The sequence below is a fragment of the Mycteria americana genome, chromosome 5, assembly GCF_035582795.1.
Source record: "Mycteria americana isolate JAX WOST 10 ecotype Jacksonville Zoo and Gardens chromosome 5, USCA_MyAme_1.0, whole genome shotgun sequence".
Lineage (NCBI taxonomy): Eukaryota > Metazoa > Chordata > Aves > Ciconiiformes > Ciconiidae > Mycteria > Mycteria americana.
This window is the reverse complement of record NC_134369.1, coordinates 7,115,207-7,135,461: the sequence shown is the minus strand read 5'-3', so window position 1 is coordinate 7,135,461 and position 20,255 is coordinate 7,115,207. Positions and strand designations below refer to the sequence as shown.

General features: G+C 46.5%; 1 protein-coding gene across 1 annotated transcript in view; it reads left to right on the top strand.

The window, feature by feature from the left end:
* Positions 1–10,997: 10,997 nt before the first annotated feature.
* The window catches only part of LGR4 (leucine rich repeat containing G protein-coupled receptor 4), an 82,968-nt gene continuing 73,710 nt past the window's right edge, over positions 10,998–20,255 (top strand). The window contains exon 1 of the mRNA XM_075502032.1: positions 10,998–11,678. Coding sequence (XP_075358147.1) covers positions 11,494–11,678 — 185 coding nt within the window. The 5' untranslated portion in view covers positions 10,998–11,493. The remainder of the gene's footprint in view (positions 11,679–20,255) is intronic.

Here is a 20,255-nt window from a genome sequence, read left to right as displayed (position 1 = left end):
AGACTTGGGAAACTGGATCTATTAATTCCAAACTGAACAATCCTCAGATACCTGTATGCCCTTTGTATCTGTTTAATTGTATAGTTTGAGGTATTGATAAATCTTGCTTATATTGAAGGGCTTCTGTTAATATAAAAGCTGGAGTAAGATGGATACTTTCCAATATTGCTGGGCATTTGTGTTCAGTCTTATAAAACCTTACACTGAAATGATGTGTCTTGTTGAGAAACGGTGATATTTGAACAGTTGTTTTCTCCCTCTAAAGTAAATTCCCCCCCACACCCTGCCTTTTCACCAGTTTCTTAAAAATAGTATTTTTTCCTGGCTGGTTAATCTGATTTGATAGCATAGAGGCAAACATGTCTGTCTAAAAGTTACCCAGGTTTTTGTATGAAGTTACTGCATTTTTTCCATCATATCATCTGTTATAGGCACTGATGTACATTCTTACGTGTTTCTTTCTGACTTCTCCTTGGCTATCTAGAAAATAGATCTGTAGAGGGGAAAAAACCCAAGAACACCCCACCACCAACAACAAAAAGTCATCTTCCCGAACAGTGCAAGGCTTTTGAGTTGTGTACTTCCAAAGGTAAGTAAAACCACCTGTACATGGTTCTTATCTAATCGCAGCTCAGCTTCTCTGCCCGAGCAGTACAGTAGCATTGTCTGAATAAAATCTAATCTGTGTTGGAGCCTGGATGGCTAACAGCAGGGAAATAAGTCATCAGGCCTTTCACCTACTTCAAGTAGCTGTAAGCAAAAGGCAAAAGTTAGTGATTTATTGTATTACCGGCATTGCAGTAGCGCCTAGAAGTCCCAGGTTTGAATGGGGATCCCATTGTATTTTGCAGTGTACAAACACAGAACAAATAGTTTGGCTCCAGAGAGCCTCAATCTATTGCTAAGAAATTGTAAGTTTTGTGGCTAGTATTGTAAGATAAGTGTTTCTGAGAAGCGGAAAAAAAAAATACAGTAGACAATGAAGTAAGACTTTTTGCACTTTCCTCTGCGATTTCATTTGGGGCAAATTTAATTTCTTTTTTTTTTTTTTTCCTACCGAGGAGTACAAAAGTGAGCCTGTCCCTCAGCATGAGCAGACAGCTTGAGATGCAAATACCTACTCTGGTATATGTATTAAAACTCACTATTTTTTTGGCAGGCTCCTGACCGTAATCTTACTGAAGCCAAGAGCCTGCAGTAGCCATGCTTTTTTTCAGTCATCTCCATGATAAATGTGGAGTGCCTAAGAAACTGTATTTGTGTTGCTGTTTCGTGAAAGTATTAAATGTGTATAACGTCTCTGTCTGAGCTGCTGCTGGCAGTAGACGTGGGTCACACTGCGATTTAACCATGTACAGCAACAGCTTCAGGTAAATGTGAGGACATATTCAAATGAAATAGCAAGAGTAATTCTAGTTAGACACGCAGAATGCAACTAGGTAAGTAAAAAAAAAAAAATGGATCATGATGATAAAGGATTGCAGTTACTTATGAGAAGCGATGGTTGTGTCTTTGAAGTTTCTGTCATCTATTAAGCATTGCCAAATAGGTTTGTTGCTTCGTCCTAGGTGTCCCCCAGAGTTTTCCCATTAATTTCCACGGGCTGTCTGGCATGCTAGGCATTAATATCATGTCGTTAGGTCATTCTTGGTATGGTGGCCAGTGGATATATGTCCCAAGTAGCGATTCATCAGTGGCTGGTACGTTTGCTCCCCTCCACCAAAAGTATCTTTGAAAAGTGCCCAGCCCCCTTGGAGAGCATCAGTGTTAGCATGTGTCAGTCCTTGAATCGGCACCAGCCCCTCTGCAGTGGGAATACGTACCGTGACCATTAGCCTCGGTTGTGATTGCAGAACTGAAGAATTTGTTTCAGCTTTTGTACACCCTTCTCAATATCTGATGACGGAGAAGTCGACATAAAAATATTTCCAAAAATGAGTTGGCTGCCTCCAAACAAGCCGATCCCCATGGTGGAGAAACGCTCATGGCTTCTAAAGGAATTGTTTGTCTGGATTTTGTTCTGCGGCATACACCCCATCTGCAAATACGGAAGGCAAGCTTTGGGTTAAGCCCGGCTTGGCGAGGGGTGCCACCTGGCAGAAGAACCGTAACAACCCGTCTTCCGCAGTTGAAAGCAGGGCTGTTCTCTGGGCGAACAATAGTGCTCTGGCATGCGCAGCTTTTCCGTTCGTTTTGCAGGTGCAGTCATTTTTGCATTAACCTCGCGCTACAGAACAAAACTTGAACCTCCCTGCATGGCCAGCCAGCCAGAAATCAGGGGAAATGACTTAGCAGTGAGCAAAAAAGACAAGGACAAAAAAATAGGCAGGGAGGATAAATAGGATAAAATAGGCCCCAAATGACTAGCGTATGCTTATGCCCCAAATTTGAAGATAGCTTACTATCTGACAGCTCAACTTGATGATAAATCTTGATTACTTGGCAGTTGCTTTCCTTCCTCTCCCCAAGATACAAACTACTTAAAATAAGGCTGGGATTCCTCAGTTGCTCTGGGAATAAGGACTGCGCCGAAGCCTGTTGAGTCAGTTGCCTTGTAACTACAAGAGCTTGTCAAAAAGATTATCTAAAGGCAGTCCTGGATAAACTAAAGCACCCACAGATTTGTAAGGTTTATACAACTTCAAAATATGAATAAAAATAAAACGTTTGTTCCACTGCAGCGTTTGAGTGAGAGACCAAGAACAACACAGACAAAGCGTTAGATAGCGATGAGGAATCGCGTGCTATAACAAGACCAAACCAACACTTCTGTTCATCTCCAAGACTCCGCGTACAGGAAGAAATCACTCTCGTGCAGTGACTAGATCTAGTCGTTTCAGAGAACGTGCCAAAATAAGGGATGTGGCATGCGCGCAACGTGATTTAAATCAATACATTACATCCGGGAATGTTATTGGGTTACTTTATACTCATAGCAAATTCAACTCAAAACCTGTGGGGAGTGTATCCCCTCGGTCTTCATCAGGGATATTCTCATATCTATGACTTAAAAAGAAATAATTTGTTAGCACTGCACTGGAAATCGTTCATTACCAAATGATTACATTATGATTAATTGTTCCCTTATAAGATCCCATGTGTTTCAACATGTGTATTTTCTTTTTCCAGAGCATTTGGGTTATTCTGTGGTGATGATAGGTAATGTATCAAATGGAGTTTTCTTTGATGAAGAACTTAAACAAAAGGATTTTATTCACTCTAACACAGGAGCTTTAATATTATTTTGCTAAACAGCTTAGGATCGTGGGCATGTTCTGGGAATAATTTATCATCAGAGTTAAGTTTACTCCTTTACATTACTTGGGCTCCACTGTAATCCTTCAAAATAGGGTTTAAGTAGGATTTAAAGCTACATAATCCTTAAGCTGGTCCTCTGCAAAGGCAGATTTCACCCTTAAAGCACTGCTTTGTTTAGGTTTTTTTTAATTCCAAGTATAATGTCTTAACTTTAACGTCTCGCCTTAAGTTTTATACCGCTCAGCGCTTCAGTGGCTTATAAAAAAAGTTAAAAATAAGCTGCGTGACTTCAAAAACCAAAATTCTTGTCGTTTCCTACCGAGGACCTCGGGAAGGGGGGTATCAGCAGGGCAGCAGCTCTGCCCCGGCCGGCGGGGCGGGCTGGGCGAGTGCTCGCCCCCGCTAGATGCTGCCGGAGAGCCGCCGCCGGGGCGCGCCCCCGGCCCCTGCCTGTCCCCCCTGCCTGTCCCCCCGGCCCCTGCCTGTCCCCCCGGCCTGTCCCTGCCTGTCCCCCCGGCCCCTGCCTGTCCCCGCCTGTCCCCCCGCTGCCCCTGCCTGTCCCCCCGCTGCCCCTGCCTGTCCCCACCTGTCCCCCCTGCCCCTGCCTGTCCCCGCCTGTCCCCCCTGTCCCTGCCTGCCCCCCCCGCCCCTGCCTGTCCCTGCCCGCTTTCTCACCTCAAGTGCTCTTCTCGCTCCTTCTCCGCTGGCCGCGTACCGTGAAATATGCCAAAACGGTTAAAACGGGTATCGGTGGAAACGCACGTTGCCTTTTCAGCAACTGAGTGGGTAGGTTTGGCTTGCAGCTGTTAGGCTTTGTTCTTGCAGGTCGGTGCCCTGGTCAGCTCTTCGTACCAGCGGCTCTGTCTTCACTGAATTACGTGTACTTCTTTGTAACCTGTTCCCTGCGAAGCATTTGCTCGTCGTATATAAACCTTCTGGTCATGAGCTGATTTCACTTTGGCTATCATCTGATTTGCCTTAATGTTAAAAAAGTATTTCATGCTAGAAAGTCTGTAGAAAATCTCCATCGCGCCGTGCTTGTAATGAATATTTTCTAGTGAAATGTCATTATATATACATATAATGAAAATTAACTTTTAAAACTAGGACCCACCTGCATTTTAGCACAGATCATTCCCATTTCTTTAAAGTGAGTGAGGGTCCATTAGCTCAGTGTAACTCGGAAACCCGTTGAATTACCGCAAAGTGCATACAAAGTCAAGTGATGCTCGAATCTAAACCAGCATATCGGGGAGGAGGCAAGTGGTCGGACAGAGAGGAGAGGTGCGTGGTGCTGCCCCTCCAGGGGTTCTGCCAAGGGCCTGCAGTCTGGGGGAGATTCATCCGAAAGCAGGAGGAGCTGGGATCCTGCCCGGGGGATCAGACTGCCCATCGCTACTCTAGGTTGGGTGGGAGTGGAGAGGAGGGGAAGGTGCCTGAGGAACAGGTACTCGATGCTTCCTGCCTTACGCCTGCTTTCGTACAGTAAGACAAAGATGGGCTGTACTCTACTTACAGTGGAATATCATACTGTCTGTCGTGGTGTAACCCCAGCTGGCAACAAAGCCCCATGCAGCCGCTCGCTCACTCCCCCACAGTGGGATGGGGGAGAAAATCGGAAGGGTAAGAGAGAAAACTCGTGGGTTGAGACAAAGACAGTTTAATAGGGAAAGCAAAAGCCGCTCACAAGCAAAGCAAAACAAGGAATTCATTCACTGCTTCCCATGGGTGGGCAGGTGTTCAGCCATCTCCAGGAAAGCAGGGCTCCCTCACGCGTAATGGTTACTTGGGAAGACAAACGCCATCGCTCCAAATGTCCCCCCTTCCTTCTTCTTCCCCAGCTTTACATGCTGAGCACGATGTCCTACGGTGTGGGATATCCCTTTGGGCAGCTGGGGTCAGCTGTCCCAGCCACGTCCCCTCCCAGCTTCTTGTGCACCCCCAGCCTGCTCGCTGGTGGGGTGGGGTGAGGAGCAGAAAAGGCCTTGACTCTGTGTGAGCACTGCTCAGCAGTAACGGAAACACCCCTGTGTTATCAACGCTGTTTCCAGCACAAATCCCAAACATAGCCCCCTACTAGCTACTGTGAAGAAAATTAACTCTATCCCAGCCAAAACCAGCACACTGCCTTTAGAATAAGATGCACAATAGGAATTAAAGCCTGTTTTAGCATCATTCAGTACAACAGTTTCTAGATGAAATACAGATTGACATGAATATCGGGCTAAAACCTAACCTTACGTACTAGTTATTTTGTCCTAAATCACTTTTTCATTCCTGTGTAGTTACCTATTTTCAGCTGATCATTGGGTTAGAGTGCTAAGATAAAATTAGTTATGTTACGATGCTATTACAGTGGGAACTGGTCTCCCTTTTATTTAAAGGGAATACATAGTACTGGAGAATCTCCAGAGCTAATTCTAGACAGCAGAGGAGCTGACACTTCTAGGCTAAAAAAAAAAAAAAAATCAAACCAAACAAAAAAACAGCAACAAACCCCCCCACTCTCTGGGCTGTCCTCTCTTTTAGCTTTGCTCTATTCAGTTTACTGAAGGTGTTGGAATAAACGGTCCGGTGTTATTCTCTTGTATTTATGGTGTTACATCCCTTTTCTATTCACAGCCCGGCTCACTGGATTCCGGAGGCAGCTTTTGGGATAACTGAGCGAGGAGATATTCACCAGGCCAGATTGCAAAATACATTACGCCCTGGACCATCCAGGCAATCCATATACAGAAATAGTGTTAGAAGCACTGTACCATTGGAAGTTAACTATCGTTTACATGCAGAGGTAATATTTAACTATGAGCATTTTAAATATTGAATAAAAACAGGAGAGAAAATTAATTTTAAAGCTGTGTATTTCCTTTACTCTCCATGCGCTGTTTTTAAACTATGGATTTTAGTGATCTTGCTTGTCTTCATTAGTTTGTCCTGTGTTATAGAGATCTAAAGTAGGTATTGACAAAGTAATTTTCTAGGCAAGCTTTTGGCCCTACCAAAACAATTCTTAATTTGTTTTTTCCCCAATCTGATATTTTTTTCTGAAGTGTTAAATTGTTTCTGCGTTTCTGCTATATCAAGGTTAGTATCTTTGCAGACATTTTCTTAACAAACCTCTGAACTCTGTTTAGCCTCTCTCTTTCATTCGACACTTGTTTCCTGAAGCAATTTTTCAGTTCTACTTCAATTGAATAAAAGTTTCAGCCTCCTTTCTGGGAAGGAGTATCCTTTAATTTTTAAGAAGACTTGCTTTGTCAGTGCAGATATTCCAAACTTTGTTCTTTTTCTACTCACAGCAGCTCCATGCGACGTTCTCTGGCATACCGTTAAACTTCCTCGGAACTGCAATCAAAGTGTTACTTAATTTCTCAGCAATACGGGACTCGAATGGGGGGATGGAGCAGCTCACGAAGCAGGACCAACAGTGTGTTGGTCCCTGCCTCCCTCTGCCAGACCTCTCACCCCTTCGGACCAGCATTAGCATTATCCATTTGCATAATGCCATCTTAAATCAGCGCTGCTTTCACGGCATCGCTTGGCAAAAACAATGCTGGAGAAGAAAAATCTGAGGGTGATGTTGCTGGTCCAGTACTGGTGAGCTACCTGTTTTATAAAGTCTAATCATTTCTTAAAGCAAAACAAATTTTTTATCGTGACTATGAGCTTTACATTCTCATTCACCTGCCACCCTCCCATGGCCCAGCTCCAGCCTCGAGGAGTTCTGCTGCCCCAGTCAAACTGCGAATTGTATTTATTTTTGTATCTGTGCTTTGGGTCTTAATCTGCATGCTCTTTCACATCGAACTCCCATCAAATCCAAATGAATTTGTGTCTTTGAAGTGTTGCTCGACAGTTTTGTGGCAATAGCAGAAAAAATCCTAAGTCCAGATTTTTGTAATTTTTCCCTACATCTTTCAAGCTTTCCTAATGTCTTTTCAGCAAACACCTTACAAAAGTTTCACAAACACCTGCCTGTACATTGAGCTTTAAATCCTGAAGACCTTCTGTGGCGACAGAGCAGTTTATGGTGTTTTCCAGTTTCCCTGAAGAGCATAGTTTCTGCACAGCTCAACTGAAGCAAATCTTTTTTTTTTTTTTTTTAATTGACTTGGTTGTTAGATCCTCATCTCCCTTACCTGGTTTAAAGCACACCTTGCGGTTTTTCTTTCCTTTGCAGGTTTTTTTTTCTATTAAACAAGCTAACTGCTGCCTTATGCAGTATTTTGGAGGATGCTCCTTGGAATTTGTGGCGTTGAAGATTGTTTCAGACTTGATTTTTTTAACCATGATAATTTTAAAGTCCATGGGTACAATGTTTAGTTAAATAGGTCATTTAATAAAATGGACCCATTATTTTTTTTCAGCATACAAATACCTCGGCATGTAGATCTTTATTACATAAATAAACCAGCTTTGCAATAAACATTAGGGGTTTCCCTATAAAGGAAAATAAAACCAGTAAGTGCCTGCAAACAGGTGGCTGCATAAGAAGAAAGAGAGAGAGAACTGTGGGATGTTGATGGAGAGGAGAGAGCAGTGCTCCAACAGTGCTCGTGAGGGAGAGGCAGAGGTTGAAAAATAAGGAAAGGATTGAAGTTAAGTTGCCAGAACGAGTTATGAATTAACTGGAAGAAGCAAAGCAATATCGTCTGAACGGAAAGGACAAGTGATTGCTCCTAGGACAGCAGATGGAGGCTTGAGATAGCTCCACTAAGGAAAAAACACCTGAAGCGATGCTGGGGAAAGAAATCAAAAGATTGAAACCAGGCAAGGATTGAGAGGAAAAGCTAAACTATTCCAGTGTTTCAAAGGATGAAAAAAAGTGCTTTGTTGTTCTGCTTTTACTAGAAATCTTTTGTCCTTTTTTTCCAGAAGAGAAGTTCTGCGGGCGTTGCAAGCCACCAGTACTGCAGTACAAAGTATGCTCTGTGCTACTATTTGTCTTCCGACTGCCATGCAGCCACCGAGGGCTGCTTCTGCTCCCATTATTTTTGGTTAGTGAAGTGAGACTATTTGCAGAGTGAGTATAAGCACTTTGCTATTTTTCTTTGCCAGTTGGGAAAAAAAGGTTACTTTTTCTTACGTGGATTGGTTCAGGTCTGTTTTGTAAAAGTATGTTTAAAAGATCATTCCGTTTACATTTATTTTTCCCCTGCTATTCTGGTTCCTACTCCTCCATCGCTGTCCCTGAGCGCAGGTGCGGAGAGAGTGACATGAATGTGCAGTCTCTTTGGCCCCAACAGTTGTTAGAACAACACGGTTTTGACTTGATGTGTTTCCCCTGCCAAGATCAACTAGAGAGAAGGACAAGAGATAATCATATGTGTCTATATACCTGTGGCAGAGCTTTGTCATACGTCGGTAAATTCAACTTTGGTGAGAACTTTGTACTGCTCACGAGGTATAGGACAAGCACACAGCAAGTTATTAAAATGACCTTGTTTTTGCAGTGATGAATGATCATGTTCACAAAAAATCAGTGCATCAGGAACAGGATTCCCAGTATGGAAGAAAATAATATTTTTAGTAACTAGGTAAAATAGTGTTAGCGTTTTTAGAAGGGAATTAACAGTTGAAAAAATGATGAGGAGAAATGTAGGAGGTAGAGGCGGTGACTGGAAGATCTATGTTCCTAGGGTGCTCAGTGGGTGCTCAGTGTGTACTCCACCTTCTTGAGCACAGATTATTTTAAATCTTCAGGTCTCCACCGTTTACCTGCCTGATTTTTAAATGTCACCAAATGACTGCTTTTAGGCCAACGGTTTTCTTCCTTTCTCCCACCTCAGTCAGTGTAAGGAAAGCATGATTAGCCCATACCTCAGCCTGGCATGGAGAGTGTCCTCTGCAATGTCTGTGCCGGTAAGGGCGGCCCTTGGTAAGGTAAGGTGTAAGGTATGGGTCCCTCGACTCCTGACCCGCCTGCACATGCATCGCAGCACCGGTGCCAGGCCAGGGTCGCTGCGAACGCTGCCTCTTCACTGCGTGTCTGCCGGGAGCAAGCGTGCCTCACCCCTGATGTGCTTGTCTCGCTGTGCACGTGCAGGTATTTGGGATTTTTCAGACGCAATTGCAGCAACTTGAAGTAAGTGCCGCCATGCTGTGTGAAACCCTTGCACGGCTGCTCTTGCTTTGGACTGAGGGCTCAATCACCATTGCAAATCCGCTCCCGGCTTCGGCGAAGTCGGCGGAGCTCGGTGCGCGCACGGTGGTGTGGTTCATCCCATTTCCCTGCTACAGCGGAGGCAGGCTGTCACTTACCTGTTTCTGTGCTCCTCCACCATCCATCCACGAAATGAACAGAACGATACCTACTTACCCACGTAGCGGCAGAAGGGCTTAGGAAAGCTCTGCTCCTCCGCGGGCTCCCCGGGTAGCTGTGCTGTTTAGGTGGGGCTGTGCAGGCACCTGCCTGGCTGTGGTTCAGGCTGGTGGCTGTGCTGGCGGTGGAGCCGGGCAGGCAACTCCTCAGGCATGTTTAGAGCATCCAAACAAGACACGTGAAGTAGACGGTACGAGTGTTCGCCATCAGGGCAGGCTCCGGTGCCTTCGCAGGGCTCGCTTCGGCCAGGTCCGTCTGCTCAGAGCCCATTATGGGGTCTGGGCCAGAGGGAGTCAACGGTGAGGGGTCCCAACTGGTGTTACCCGAGTGCTGCCGTGACATCCCCAGCAAGATCCGGTGATTGCACGGAGCGCGGTGCGCGGGTGAGCTGGGCTGAACGTGTAGCAGTCTCGTTCCTGGTGGTGGCTGCAGGTTAGAAGTGTCCAAAAGAAAGCATGTGAAAAAAAAAATTGGTTAAAGAGAAAAGCAGCACACACAGGGTGATGGAGGGTCTGAACCACAGGATAGACGGTTTTTCAGTTTGTTTGGGGTTTTTTTGGGGGTATTTTTTTTGGTTTGGGGGGCGGGGGGTTGTGGTTTTTTTGGGTGTTTTTTTGTTTGGTTGGTTTTTTTGTTTTTTTTTTTTTTTTTAAGGCAGTAAGGAAAAGAGGACACGGACTGGCTGCCGGTACAAGTTTGGTTACGACGTATAGGTTTTATAAAAGCCAGATACCATCGGTGGTGTTTCGTGTGCCAGGGAAACAGTTATTTAAAGGCAAAACGGTTTTGAGAAGAGTTTGGGACACAGTCGTGACTGCTTTGGCGAGGGGAGAGGGACACGGCGCGGCACCCTGCCCCGGCTCCAAGATGGATGTGCAATGCCGGCTGGGCTCCTCTTGTACCCGACCCCGCACGGGGCACAGGAGCCGGCTGCTGCCTTTGTCGCCTCTCGCTGCAAGCCCGAGGGTTGCTTCATCCCGGTGCTTGACGGCCGCGGTGGGGGATGAGGGTCTGGGAGCGGCCACGGCTTCCGCCGCGGCAAAGGTCGGGCTGGAGCAGGGGGAAACGGTGTCGTGGGCTGGCGGGGCCCGGCGCTGCCCTCGTTCACGGGGCCAGCCTGGCCTCGGCCCCGCGCCCCGCGGGTGCTCTGGCCGTTCAGTCCCGGTTCCGTAAGCGAGAGCTCCCCGGCGGCCCCGCGGCGAGGGCCCGGCGGCCCCGGCCGCTCCCGCCGCCGAGCGTCCGCGGGGGCGCGGCGGGAGCGCGGGGCGGTGCCGGCCCCCGCCGCCGGGCAGCCCCGCCCCCCGCGCCGCCCCCCGCGCCCGTTGGCTGCGGCCGAGCTCGGCTTTGCATATCCACCGGCCCCGCGCCCGCGCTGCGCCAATGGGGGCGCGGGGGCGTGCGCCTCATTAGCATATGCACCTCGGCGCTGGGCGCAGAGCCGCCGCCGCCGCGGCTCGCAGCGACCGAGGGCCGGGAGGGGCGGGCGGGCGCCGAGGCAGCCCCGCCGCAGGCAGCCGCAGGGGCCGGGGCGCACGGCCGCGGCGCGCTCCCCGGGGACCGCCACCCGCCGGCAGCGGCGCGGGCGAGCCGGCCATGGCCGCCCCCGCGCGGTACCTGCTGGGCTGAGATGAGCGGCGGCGGCGACGGGCGCTGCGGGCGTTGGATGGGGCGGGCGGGCGGCGGAGGGCTGGCTTCCCGGGCGCGCCGCTGAGGCAGCCCCAGGGCCGCGCCGCGCCGGCCGGAGGCGCCTTTGTATTTTTATTTTTTGCTGTTGTTGTTATTTTTTATATATTTTTCCGCCAGCCGGTGGGGGGGCTCGGTGCGCGGAGGGCGCCGGCGGAGAGCGGCAGGCCGAGCCGTGCCGAGCCGAGCCGAGCCGGGGGAGGCTGCCCGGCGGTCGGCGGGGGCCGGCGATGCGGTACCTCGCTCTGCTCGGCCTCGTCGCCTGGGGCCTGGGGAGCTGGGCCGGGCCCAGCGGCGGAGCGTCCCCCCCGCCCTGCCCGGCCTCCTGCAGCTGCGACGGCGACCGCGGAGTGGACTGCTCCGGGCGGGGGCTGGCCGCCGTGCCCCCGGGACTCAGCGCCTTCACGCACGCCCTGTGAGTCGGGGCGGGGAACGGGGCCGGGGCCGGGGCGCGCAGGTAGCCGCGGTGGGGCCGGGGGGCGGGTGCTTTGTCCCCCTCTTATTGAAGAAAACCCCCAGTAATTGCATGTTTATGTATTTGTTGTCGCTGCCGCGGGTGTAACGCGGCCGCCCCCGGGGCCGCCGCTCTCCCCGCCGGCCCGGCCCGGCCCGCGGGGGGCGGCCTGTGGGCAGCGCCGGGGCCCGCCGGGCCGCACGGAGGGCCCGGCCGCGCCGCCCCGCTGGGGCAGGTGAGGGCGGCGGGGGCCTGAGGCGGCACCTGGCCCCGGGCCCGGCCGCCGCCCCGCTCCTCGGAGCCCCGCGGGGGTCCGGCCCGGCCTGTGGCGGGCGCCCCTGGGCTCCGGCGGGCGGAGGTGAGCCGGCTGGGCAGACCCCTCCGAAACCCCGAAGGGATCGGCCTCGGAGATTGAAAAGGCCGGGAGGGTTAGCGGAGCGGGGCGAGGGGGGAGATCCCGGTGGGGTTTGGTGGGGCCCGGCTCAGTCCTGGTGCCGCCCTGAGGCGGGGGGACCGGTGCCGGCACATGGCGCGTCTCTACGCGATGTCATCGCGCTGAAGCGCCTTTCTCTTCAGTTTTCTTCAGGAATCAGTTCCCAGGCTAGCTGATCTTCTCCCAAAGTCAAGGCATTTTCAGTCCGCAGCACGTGTAAATCCAGTTGACTGAGGATGCCTTCGCTTTTACAAAATCTCCTAGTGTGGGATGCACAGCTGAACCTTGAAAAAACAGCATAAACAGGGCTTGGGAGTTTTGTTGAGTTTTGCTCGTGGATGGAGAAAAATGTAAACTTAAAACAGCTTCTCCGGTGTCCTATGGTATCGTAAACAAGGCGCAAGCTGGTGGATCTTGTGTTGAGTTTTGGTAACTTTAATAATAAAATTTTAATTGAGGAATGAACATTCTCTTCTGTAGAGACGTGACCGAAGAGGGATTTGCAGCTTTCAATGTGGTAGTTTTGCTAATCCCCAAACCTGTTAAGTTTCACAATAAAACCTGTCAGTCTTGCCCCACTTCTCAGCAAAGATTTCACAGGCTGGAGCGAGGTCTTGTATGGGCCAGCGGTCAGGTCTGCTATTACTAAAGCTTCGCTGCCTTTACAACGCATAAAACGGAGCACACTACAGCAAACTACAGCGCGTGGTTTCAGATCGGTACTGAACTGCTCCGTTGTCAAAATACAGTAGTAGTGTATGCCTTCGAAAATGGCACTTTTTTTTTTCCCCTCTTTGTTTGCCTACGCTTACTTAATATGCACAGGGAATCTGATTCTTAGTTACTGGAGGTTTTGTTTACTGAGCAGGTTTCCAATTTCTCCTACCTGTTTGGACTTTTTTTTTCTTTTAATTGTTCAAGCTGGGTGGAGAAAGATTACTGGGCCTTTTGCTTGTGTAGTACTTGATGAATGGCAAAAGTTACAGGTCTCGGTTGTTACCTGCGCTTAAATATTTTGTTCCTTTTTATGCTCCGATGGTGTTAGTGGGAGCTGACTTCGTGGTGTTTTTTCTGTGGCAGAAACCGTGTTTGTGAGTGTTTGGGGTAAGGAGTCAGGAGCTGCCGTTGTGAAGCCTTGGACACGCTGGTAAACTGTCTTCTCTTTCCTCCACAGATAAAACAGGGACGTTACCCAATTTCATAAAGTACACGAAGCCTATCTGGTAAAAGCCGCATTTAAGTGCGAGGTTTTATGGCTGCTGTGTTGTCTGTCTGTCTTGTAAAACGGGCTCGGTACATCCCTGCGTGTCTGCAACATGGCATTCGTTGTCTAATGGGTACAAGTCGTCATAGCCAACACCCATTAGAGATAAGGTTGCCAAAGAGTTTCAGTTTGTAAGTTCCTACTTACTGTGCAGGTAAATTTCCAGAAGCCGACTTAACGCTTACAGCAAAAGTGAGAGGAGACCTGCACGCACTTCAGCGTGTTTTGGGATGAGTTTGTGTTGCTGTTGGTCTTGCATTCTTTAAACTTGAGCAGAAACTTTTTAGCTATCTCGTTCTGTGGCTGTGAAGGATACTCTTGGTCCCCATTTGTGTTTAGTTCCTGTTTCCTTATTTACAGAAGCAAAAAAATGGGTGACTTCTTGGCACTTCTGCGCTTGAATAGTCTCTGTTGTAGCGAGGCCACTGGAAGTTTAGGGTATGTAGACAACAGTTTTGCAGGCAATAGAAAACTCATTTCTGGCCTGCTTGGGCTGTGCAATACATAGTTTTGCCAGAGAAGCTGAGCTGGCTGGTGTGGAGGAGAAAAAAAAAGAAAATAAAATCACCCCCCCCCCCCCCCCCCCAGCTGACATGTTTGTGTCATGGCAAAGCGTCTTCACTACGTGAAGAGAAGAAAGCTTTTCTATGCTTCATGTCAGGCAGCATAACGATGCCAGGAAATCCCCTTAGCATTGCTACGGGGCTTTTTTTGATTATAGCCATAGCAGCAGAGAGTCCATAGCATAGAGATGGCTGAGAGAGTGTTACAAGCGATGTTCTGCAATACTAAAGCAAAGTTGTGCCTACGTTTTGGCTTTGGCCAGGAGAGAGCAACCGAGGAAAAGGTGCTTGCAATTAACCCAAGTTGGCAGTGAGTGAGTTTCAAGGCAATTGAGAACCATGGAAGGGGGCTGATACTTAATTGTTACTACTTCTGTTTTCCTGCAGTCTTAATTTCTCTGCATTAATTTTAATAATTCAATATAACTTCCAAGGTATATTTTTAAAATACAGCCACGTTTCTTGGGCTGCCATGAATGGTCAAGCAGTGATTTCCGTAGAGCCTCAAAAGCGTATCCTTTCGAATTCCCCTTCTCTTTCCTTACTTCTCTTTCTCCAGCTCTTGACTGATCCGCTGCTCGTTCCTTGCTTACAGTGGTGGTTAGAAAGCTCCTCCAAACACCGCAGACTTTTTTTCTGCGGAACGTGCATTGAATAGACGCTCCACTGCATTCATACCTGGCTGAACACATTATAACCCTAATGCTGGGGTGCAGGGAGGGCAGGACAGGGGTCATAGCAGGGGGGTTATATGGTTACCGAAGGTCGGTGTGGCCACGTGAGGGTAGTTGCATCAGACCGAGCAGCTTGGAAAGACGAGTATCTGCTCGTTACTTTTATCTGCTCGTTACTTTTGAGTCATCGGTGCGCTTTGAGAGATGGAATTTGAATACGGAAAGGTGAGTACGTTGTCCCAGCTGCAGTCATCTTGGTGAAGAGGTTTTTGGGAGATGCACGAATGCTCGGAAAAGACAGAGGTGGCAGCACTCGAGCCAAACCCTCTGAGGGGCTGGAGGGGAAGGGAGGGGATGGATGGGAAGGAACGCAGAGGGAGTCAGGAGGACACGACCAGGGATAATTACTTGATACTTTTACTGTAGGCGGCCATTTGTTCTGTATAATTTAGGTAGGTGTTTATGTAACTCCTGATTACCAACTGCCTGTTTTTCTGTTTATGAAGGCTGTGATTTTGCTTTGTTGCAAAATAACTGTCGTCTAGCAAGTTGAGATGCCTGTGCAAGAATGTGAAAATGTTGTTGTTTGGGTTTTTTTAATCAATGCAGTACGCTCCTTATCTTTGCTACAATATTTCATGTGCTAGAAAACATCCGTATTAGTGGAAGAAAGTTATGGTCGGGCACACTTGTACTTGTGTTTCTCATGGGTGTCAGTTTGAGAACTCAAATTCCAGTCTCAGGGCTTTAATACTCGTGTGAGTCTTGTGCAGGAGACGAAAAGCAGATAATTCTAGATAATGACTTCGGAGACATCTTACATGGGCCTGGCTGTTTTAGGGGCTTGCCTGAGAACCATGAGGAATGTAGTCCCTTTTCAGTGCCTGCTATTTTATTTTGGACACTTGAAATACAAAAACAGTACAGATAACTTTTCCTTCTAGTGCTTCTTGCTTGTATTTTCAGGGAATGGCAGAGTCACTTGCTTTAATTTTACTTTCTTTGAGTTGTGAAGGGAGGGCTTCTGAGCCCCCGCTGCCCTAGAGAATAGACCTTCAGGATGAAATGGTCATCATGGCCTTTTGTTTTTTATTACTCATTTAACCTAATACTGTCCATCTTTCTGTGTGCTGTGTTGCGCACTAGCTTTATAAGATCAAGATGTGGCAGTTGAGAAGGATCCTTTTTTTACTTGTTTCACACCGCAGGTTGCTTCAGCAGTTGCAGAGAGCTGATAATCTTCTTTTCAGTATGCAGACTGTCTGGAAGTACCTACGCTGTCTCATGTTTAAGTTAATTTCCTACTCCGTTTATGTATAAACAGCAAAATGATATGGTTCTGTTTGGATTCAGCAGAGCTTGCACTTTTTTTTTGTCTTTTCATCTGGCGCTCTTATTTTTTGTAGAATGGTGATGAAACACAGTAGGTAGATGTGAGATGTCGTCTTCCAGTACATCTGGTACTGACATAGCAACCCGCTATGGTCAGATAAGCACAGTAAGGACCTGTCTGAGGTTTTGTGTATGCTGTCTAGCAGAGTTGTTATGGTGAAAAGTAAAGATGTCCAGACATGACCTTGAGTCTGGAAAATGTAGCATAATTGCAGTTCTCCTGAGATAGAAAAGCCTTATCTAATTAGAGGTTTGAAGGTTTTACAGTTACACTGTTTAGTTTTTCGCTTGCGTATGCCATATGCTGGTGATGTGATGTCAAGTAATAAAAAGCTTATTCTGTCTTTTTAAAAACATGCTTTCTGTACTTCTTTTGGAAAGACAGGATCATGTCATTTTAATATGCATATTCCTATTAGTTGGCACAAACGTTGTTACGTTTGTACAGGCCTGTGAAATCCCATGGGCAGGAGGGGACTTGAGTTTGCTGGTGCAGCATCCAGTGCCTGATAGTGGGCAGAGCCTGGTGACGGGACCAGAGCCCAGTGGCTCCAGTGGCAGCCTTTGCAGCAGATTTCACCCAAGGATTGGAGTCTCTATGACACATTTGAAACTGGCCGATGTGTCTGTTGGTCGTATAAAAAAAGTAGATACTCTTAGGTAGGGCACAGAAAAGTAAAGTTGTTGTTCTTGTTTCAGAGTTTGTTAAATATTTTTTACCCTTTCTGTGTTCTCTATTGGCAGCAAATTTGGTGTTTTCCTCTTTTCCTTTTATTCCTCCCCCTCAAAATACCCCAGTGCCCTGCCACAGCACGTAATTTGTCAGGTATTTGGCATTTATGTTGTACGTTGAGCTCATTTGTATCAGCAATATGTCATTTCTTGTTTGGTGCTTTCTGGCAGAGGCTTGTTAAGTGTGACTCTGGGGAATAAATACTAAGATAAGTCTGCAGCATGGAAAAAAGTTGGACTTTAGTGTAAGTAAGTTTATGCTAGTAAATAATTACCTTTTCAGTTCTTGAGAGGAATTTACTAGTAACTATCTGCTTGAGATGGAAAATATGGAAGCTGTAATATAAGGACTGAAAAACAAAACAAAACCCAAAGAAACCTCCTCCGCAAGGATCTTTATTTGTTTTGTATTCTGCATCTAAGCCAGCAATTTTTGCAGAACACAAGCTCTTATTTACCCAGAGAAAATTACTGGCCTAGATTTCAGAAGGGCTGAGCACCCATATCTCATTTTAGAGAGCATGGGAGCTGCGGGGCTCTGGGAGGGTTTCTGAACGTTGGAGACCTTCCTCTTCCCTTCCCTCCTCTCGGCCACCCTTGCTCTTTTCCTAAAAGCTTGTTCCTAAAGATGGTCCTCTTGTTGGGAATGGGCATGAGCTGACGTTGTGTTTGTTCTGGAGAATTTGCCAACAACTCAGGTTTGCCTGCTGCTTGTTTTGCAAATAAGCAAGGGAGTGAAGTGGATGGGGCTGGTTAGCTTCAGCATGGCCGCATGGGACTTCATGGCCAGCAGTTATTCTATTAAGGGATGAATGTGTTTCAGGCTGCAGCTCTGTGCTGCCAAGTTGTGGTTTTGGGGTTCTTTACGGAAGAAGCAGAAAGTCAGAAATAGCTTGAGGAAGAATTAGAGAGATCTGTATGATCCTAGAAATAGGAGACAAAGGTGGGAGAGGGTACGTAAGAGAGGATAAGAGGAGAAGAAGCCATGCCTGTTTGAAGAAACCTGTAAATTGAGGCAACAGAGATTTAAATGTTACGAGACCTTTGTTAATGGAAGTATCAACAGCATTTCCCATGTTAGAAGTCCCTGGCTATCCTCCGCACCTGGTAGACTCACCATCTGCTGCAGTGGCGACCTAGGATTTTGCCACAGGGAAATACTCTTCCGTAGTTTTTCATACCTGCCTTTCAGGTACCGCTGCAGTTTTCTGATAAGATGTTCTCAAACTGTGGTCTGAAAAGAGATTTCTAGTCATGTGATGTTGGTTCTTAATGCTCTCCCACCGCCAGGCTGCCCTGCACAACCCTTTTGGAAACGTGAAGGTAGCTGTTGATATTTCCTTTGCTGATAGACAGGCAACCGGTTCAGTTGATGCAGAATTGCACGTGGCGATGGGTGTCGCAGTAGCTCATGCGGGAGAGGAAGATCTTGGTGTTACTCTGTAAATACTGTCCTCATCATAAACATCTTTGAAAGCCTTTGTTTCAGAATTAGGCCCGGATTTATTCAGTGTTGTGTTCCAAATAAAACTGGTGTGTCCAAATCGGAAACATCTAGTGTTAGATGCATGGGTGCCTGGAAAGCGTAATTAAATCATGCAGAAATGGCATGTGATCTACCTGGCAAAACAGTTGACCTTTTTGCCTTTTTTTTTTTCCCCCCAAGTGCTGAGTTTACTGCAGCTGTCAGTGAGTTTCACTGAACTTGAAAGTTTCCAATATTTTCAAATCGTATGTCATTTATTTTAAAATACATAGTTGAAATAGCAGAATGCATTTTATTTTACTGTTGAATGATTTAACTGTTACAGGATTGTGACAAGGTCAGAACTTTCCACTTCCCAGAAACATATTACTGTTGCTGAAAGATTAGGGGAAATCTGTATTTTAGCTTCGCTCTGAATTTGAAAGCACATTCTGCATACAGTCAGTCAATTTAGATTATTAACGATATAAATCTTTTACAAAACAACAGAGGACTGCAGTGATCTCAGATATAACAGTTTAAAGTAGGTGTCTGAAAACTGTTGTTGAATTCGAATATATAACATAACTGATGGCATTATACATAACATCAGTCAATATGATAACATGTTTTAAAAAATGCAATTAGCTGTTTTTGAACAGGTGATATCGATATATATTCCCTGGTGGACTGGGGTCTGACATCTGAGAGAGATGTGTTTGTTTAGGGAAGCAAGAATATCACTTCATGAGTTTTTGTCGGCCTTGTTTTCCTGGTTTGTTTTTTATATTTGCTGTTTATACTTACCAAGTTGTAGGGAGGTCATATTTTTCTTAAGTGGCCTATTTCAGTCATACAGTGTGTTTTGGAGTTAGTAAAACTTTGTTAGCTAAGCTTTTGACATAAATTTTTTTAACCTATTAAAAAGCATATTATTCAATATATCTTGTTTAATTTGATGTCTTCTCAAAGGAAGAACGGTCTTCATGGCATGGCAGAAATAAAAATGAATTCCTTATGGGCTTCCCTCATGTGCTTTTTGCATTTCTATTTGGTGAATACAATTCATTAAGGACACCTGAAAAGTAATGAGCATATGGAAGATGAGCAATACTTTTTTGCTATTGAAGAAAGTTTCCTGTGTTTCTCAAGTTTTAAATGTGGCCAGGTAGTTGTTGGTATAACATGAGAGAACTCTAAAACGTGTAAGGTCTGTTGTTGAAATTTGATGCTCAGTGTGCATCAATGTTGGGGGTTTTTTTGTTGGTGTTCAAATCTAATATTGATAAGTACACATGTAATTAAAAATCTTGTTTTATAACTTTGTTACCTGTCGGTAATTCAGACAATGGTTGGTGATTTTTTTTGACAACTCAAGCTCAAGATTTTGGCACAGTGAAGACATACTTGAAGTCATTTTTGAGTCTGAAAATTTTTTTGGTATTTTTTGATCTGAAGTTAAGAATATTAAAGTTAATTTTTTCCTTCAAGGGTAGGAAAACTATTACGAAGCTTAAGAACTCTATCTTGTTTTGAAAAATATAGTAACTAATTCCTGTAAGTTTTGTATTAAAAATGCAGGAGGAGCCTCAAACCATCAATGTGGTCTGGAAGAAGGGATAGAAGTGACGCAGAAGGTGCTGTCTTTGGGACGGAAAAAAAGATTTTTTTTTTTTTTTTTCCTCTCCAAGAGAGCAAGTGCTAATTCTTTATCTTGAGGGAAAAATGAAGAAAAAATGTGAAGTCAGGTGAAGTTGTTGAGAGCACTCTGAAGAGTGCCCTGAGCAGTCAGGCCCTCAGAGAGTAAACAGCCGTCTTTGCAGGTCTGTTGAGCATTTTCTCACTAAAATATACAGACTTTTTTTTTAAGTGGTGTACCTCCTCCTTTTCTCTCCCAAACCAATCCTGGAGGAATGCTAGGGTCTTGCAAGGACTTTTTTCGCCCTAAAATTTTTGAGCAAATATGTTTGGACTTTTAAATGGTACACAATGAGCAATGAATCATAAATGGATGT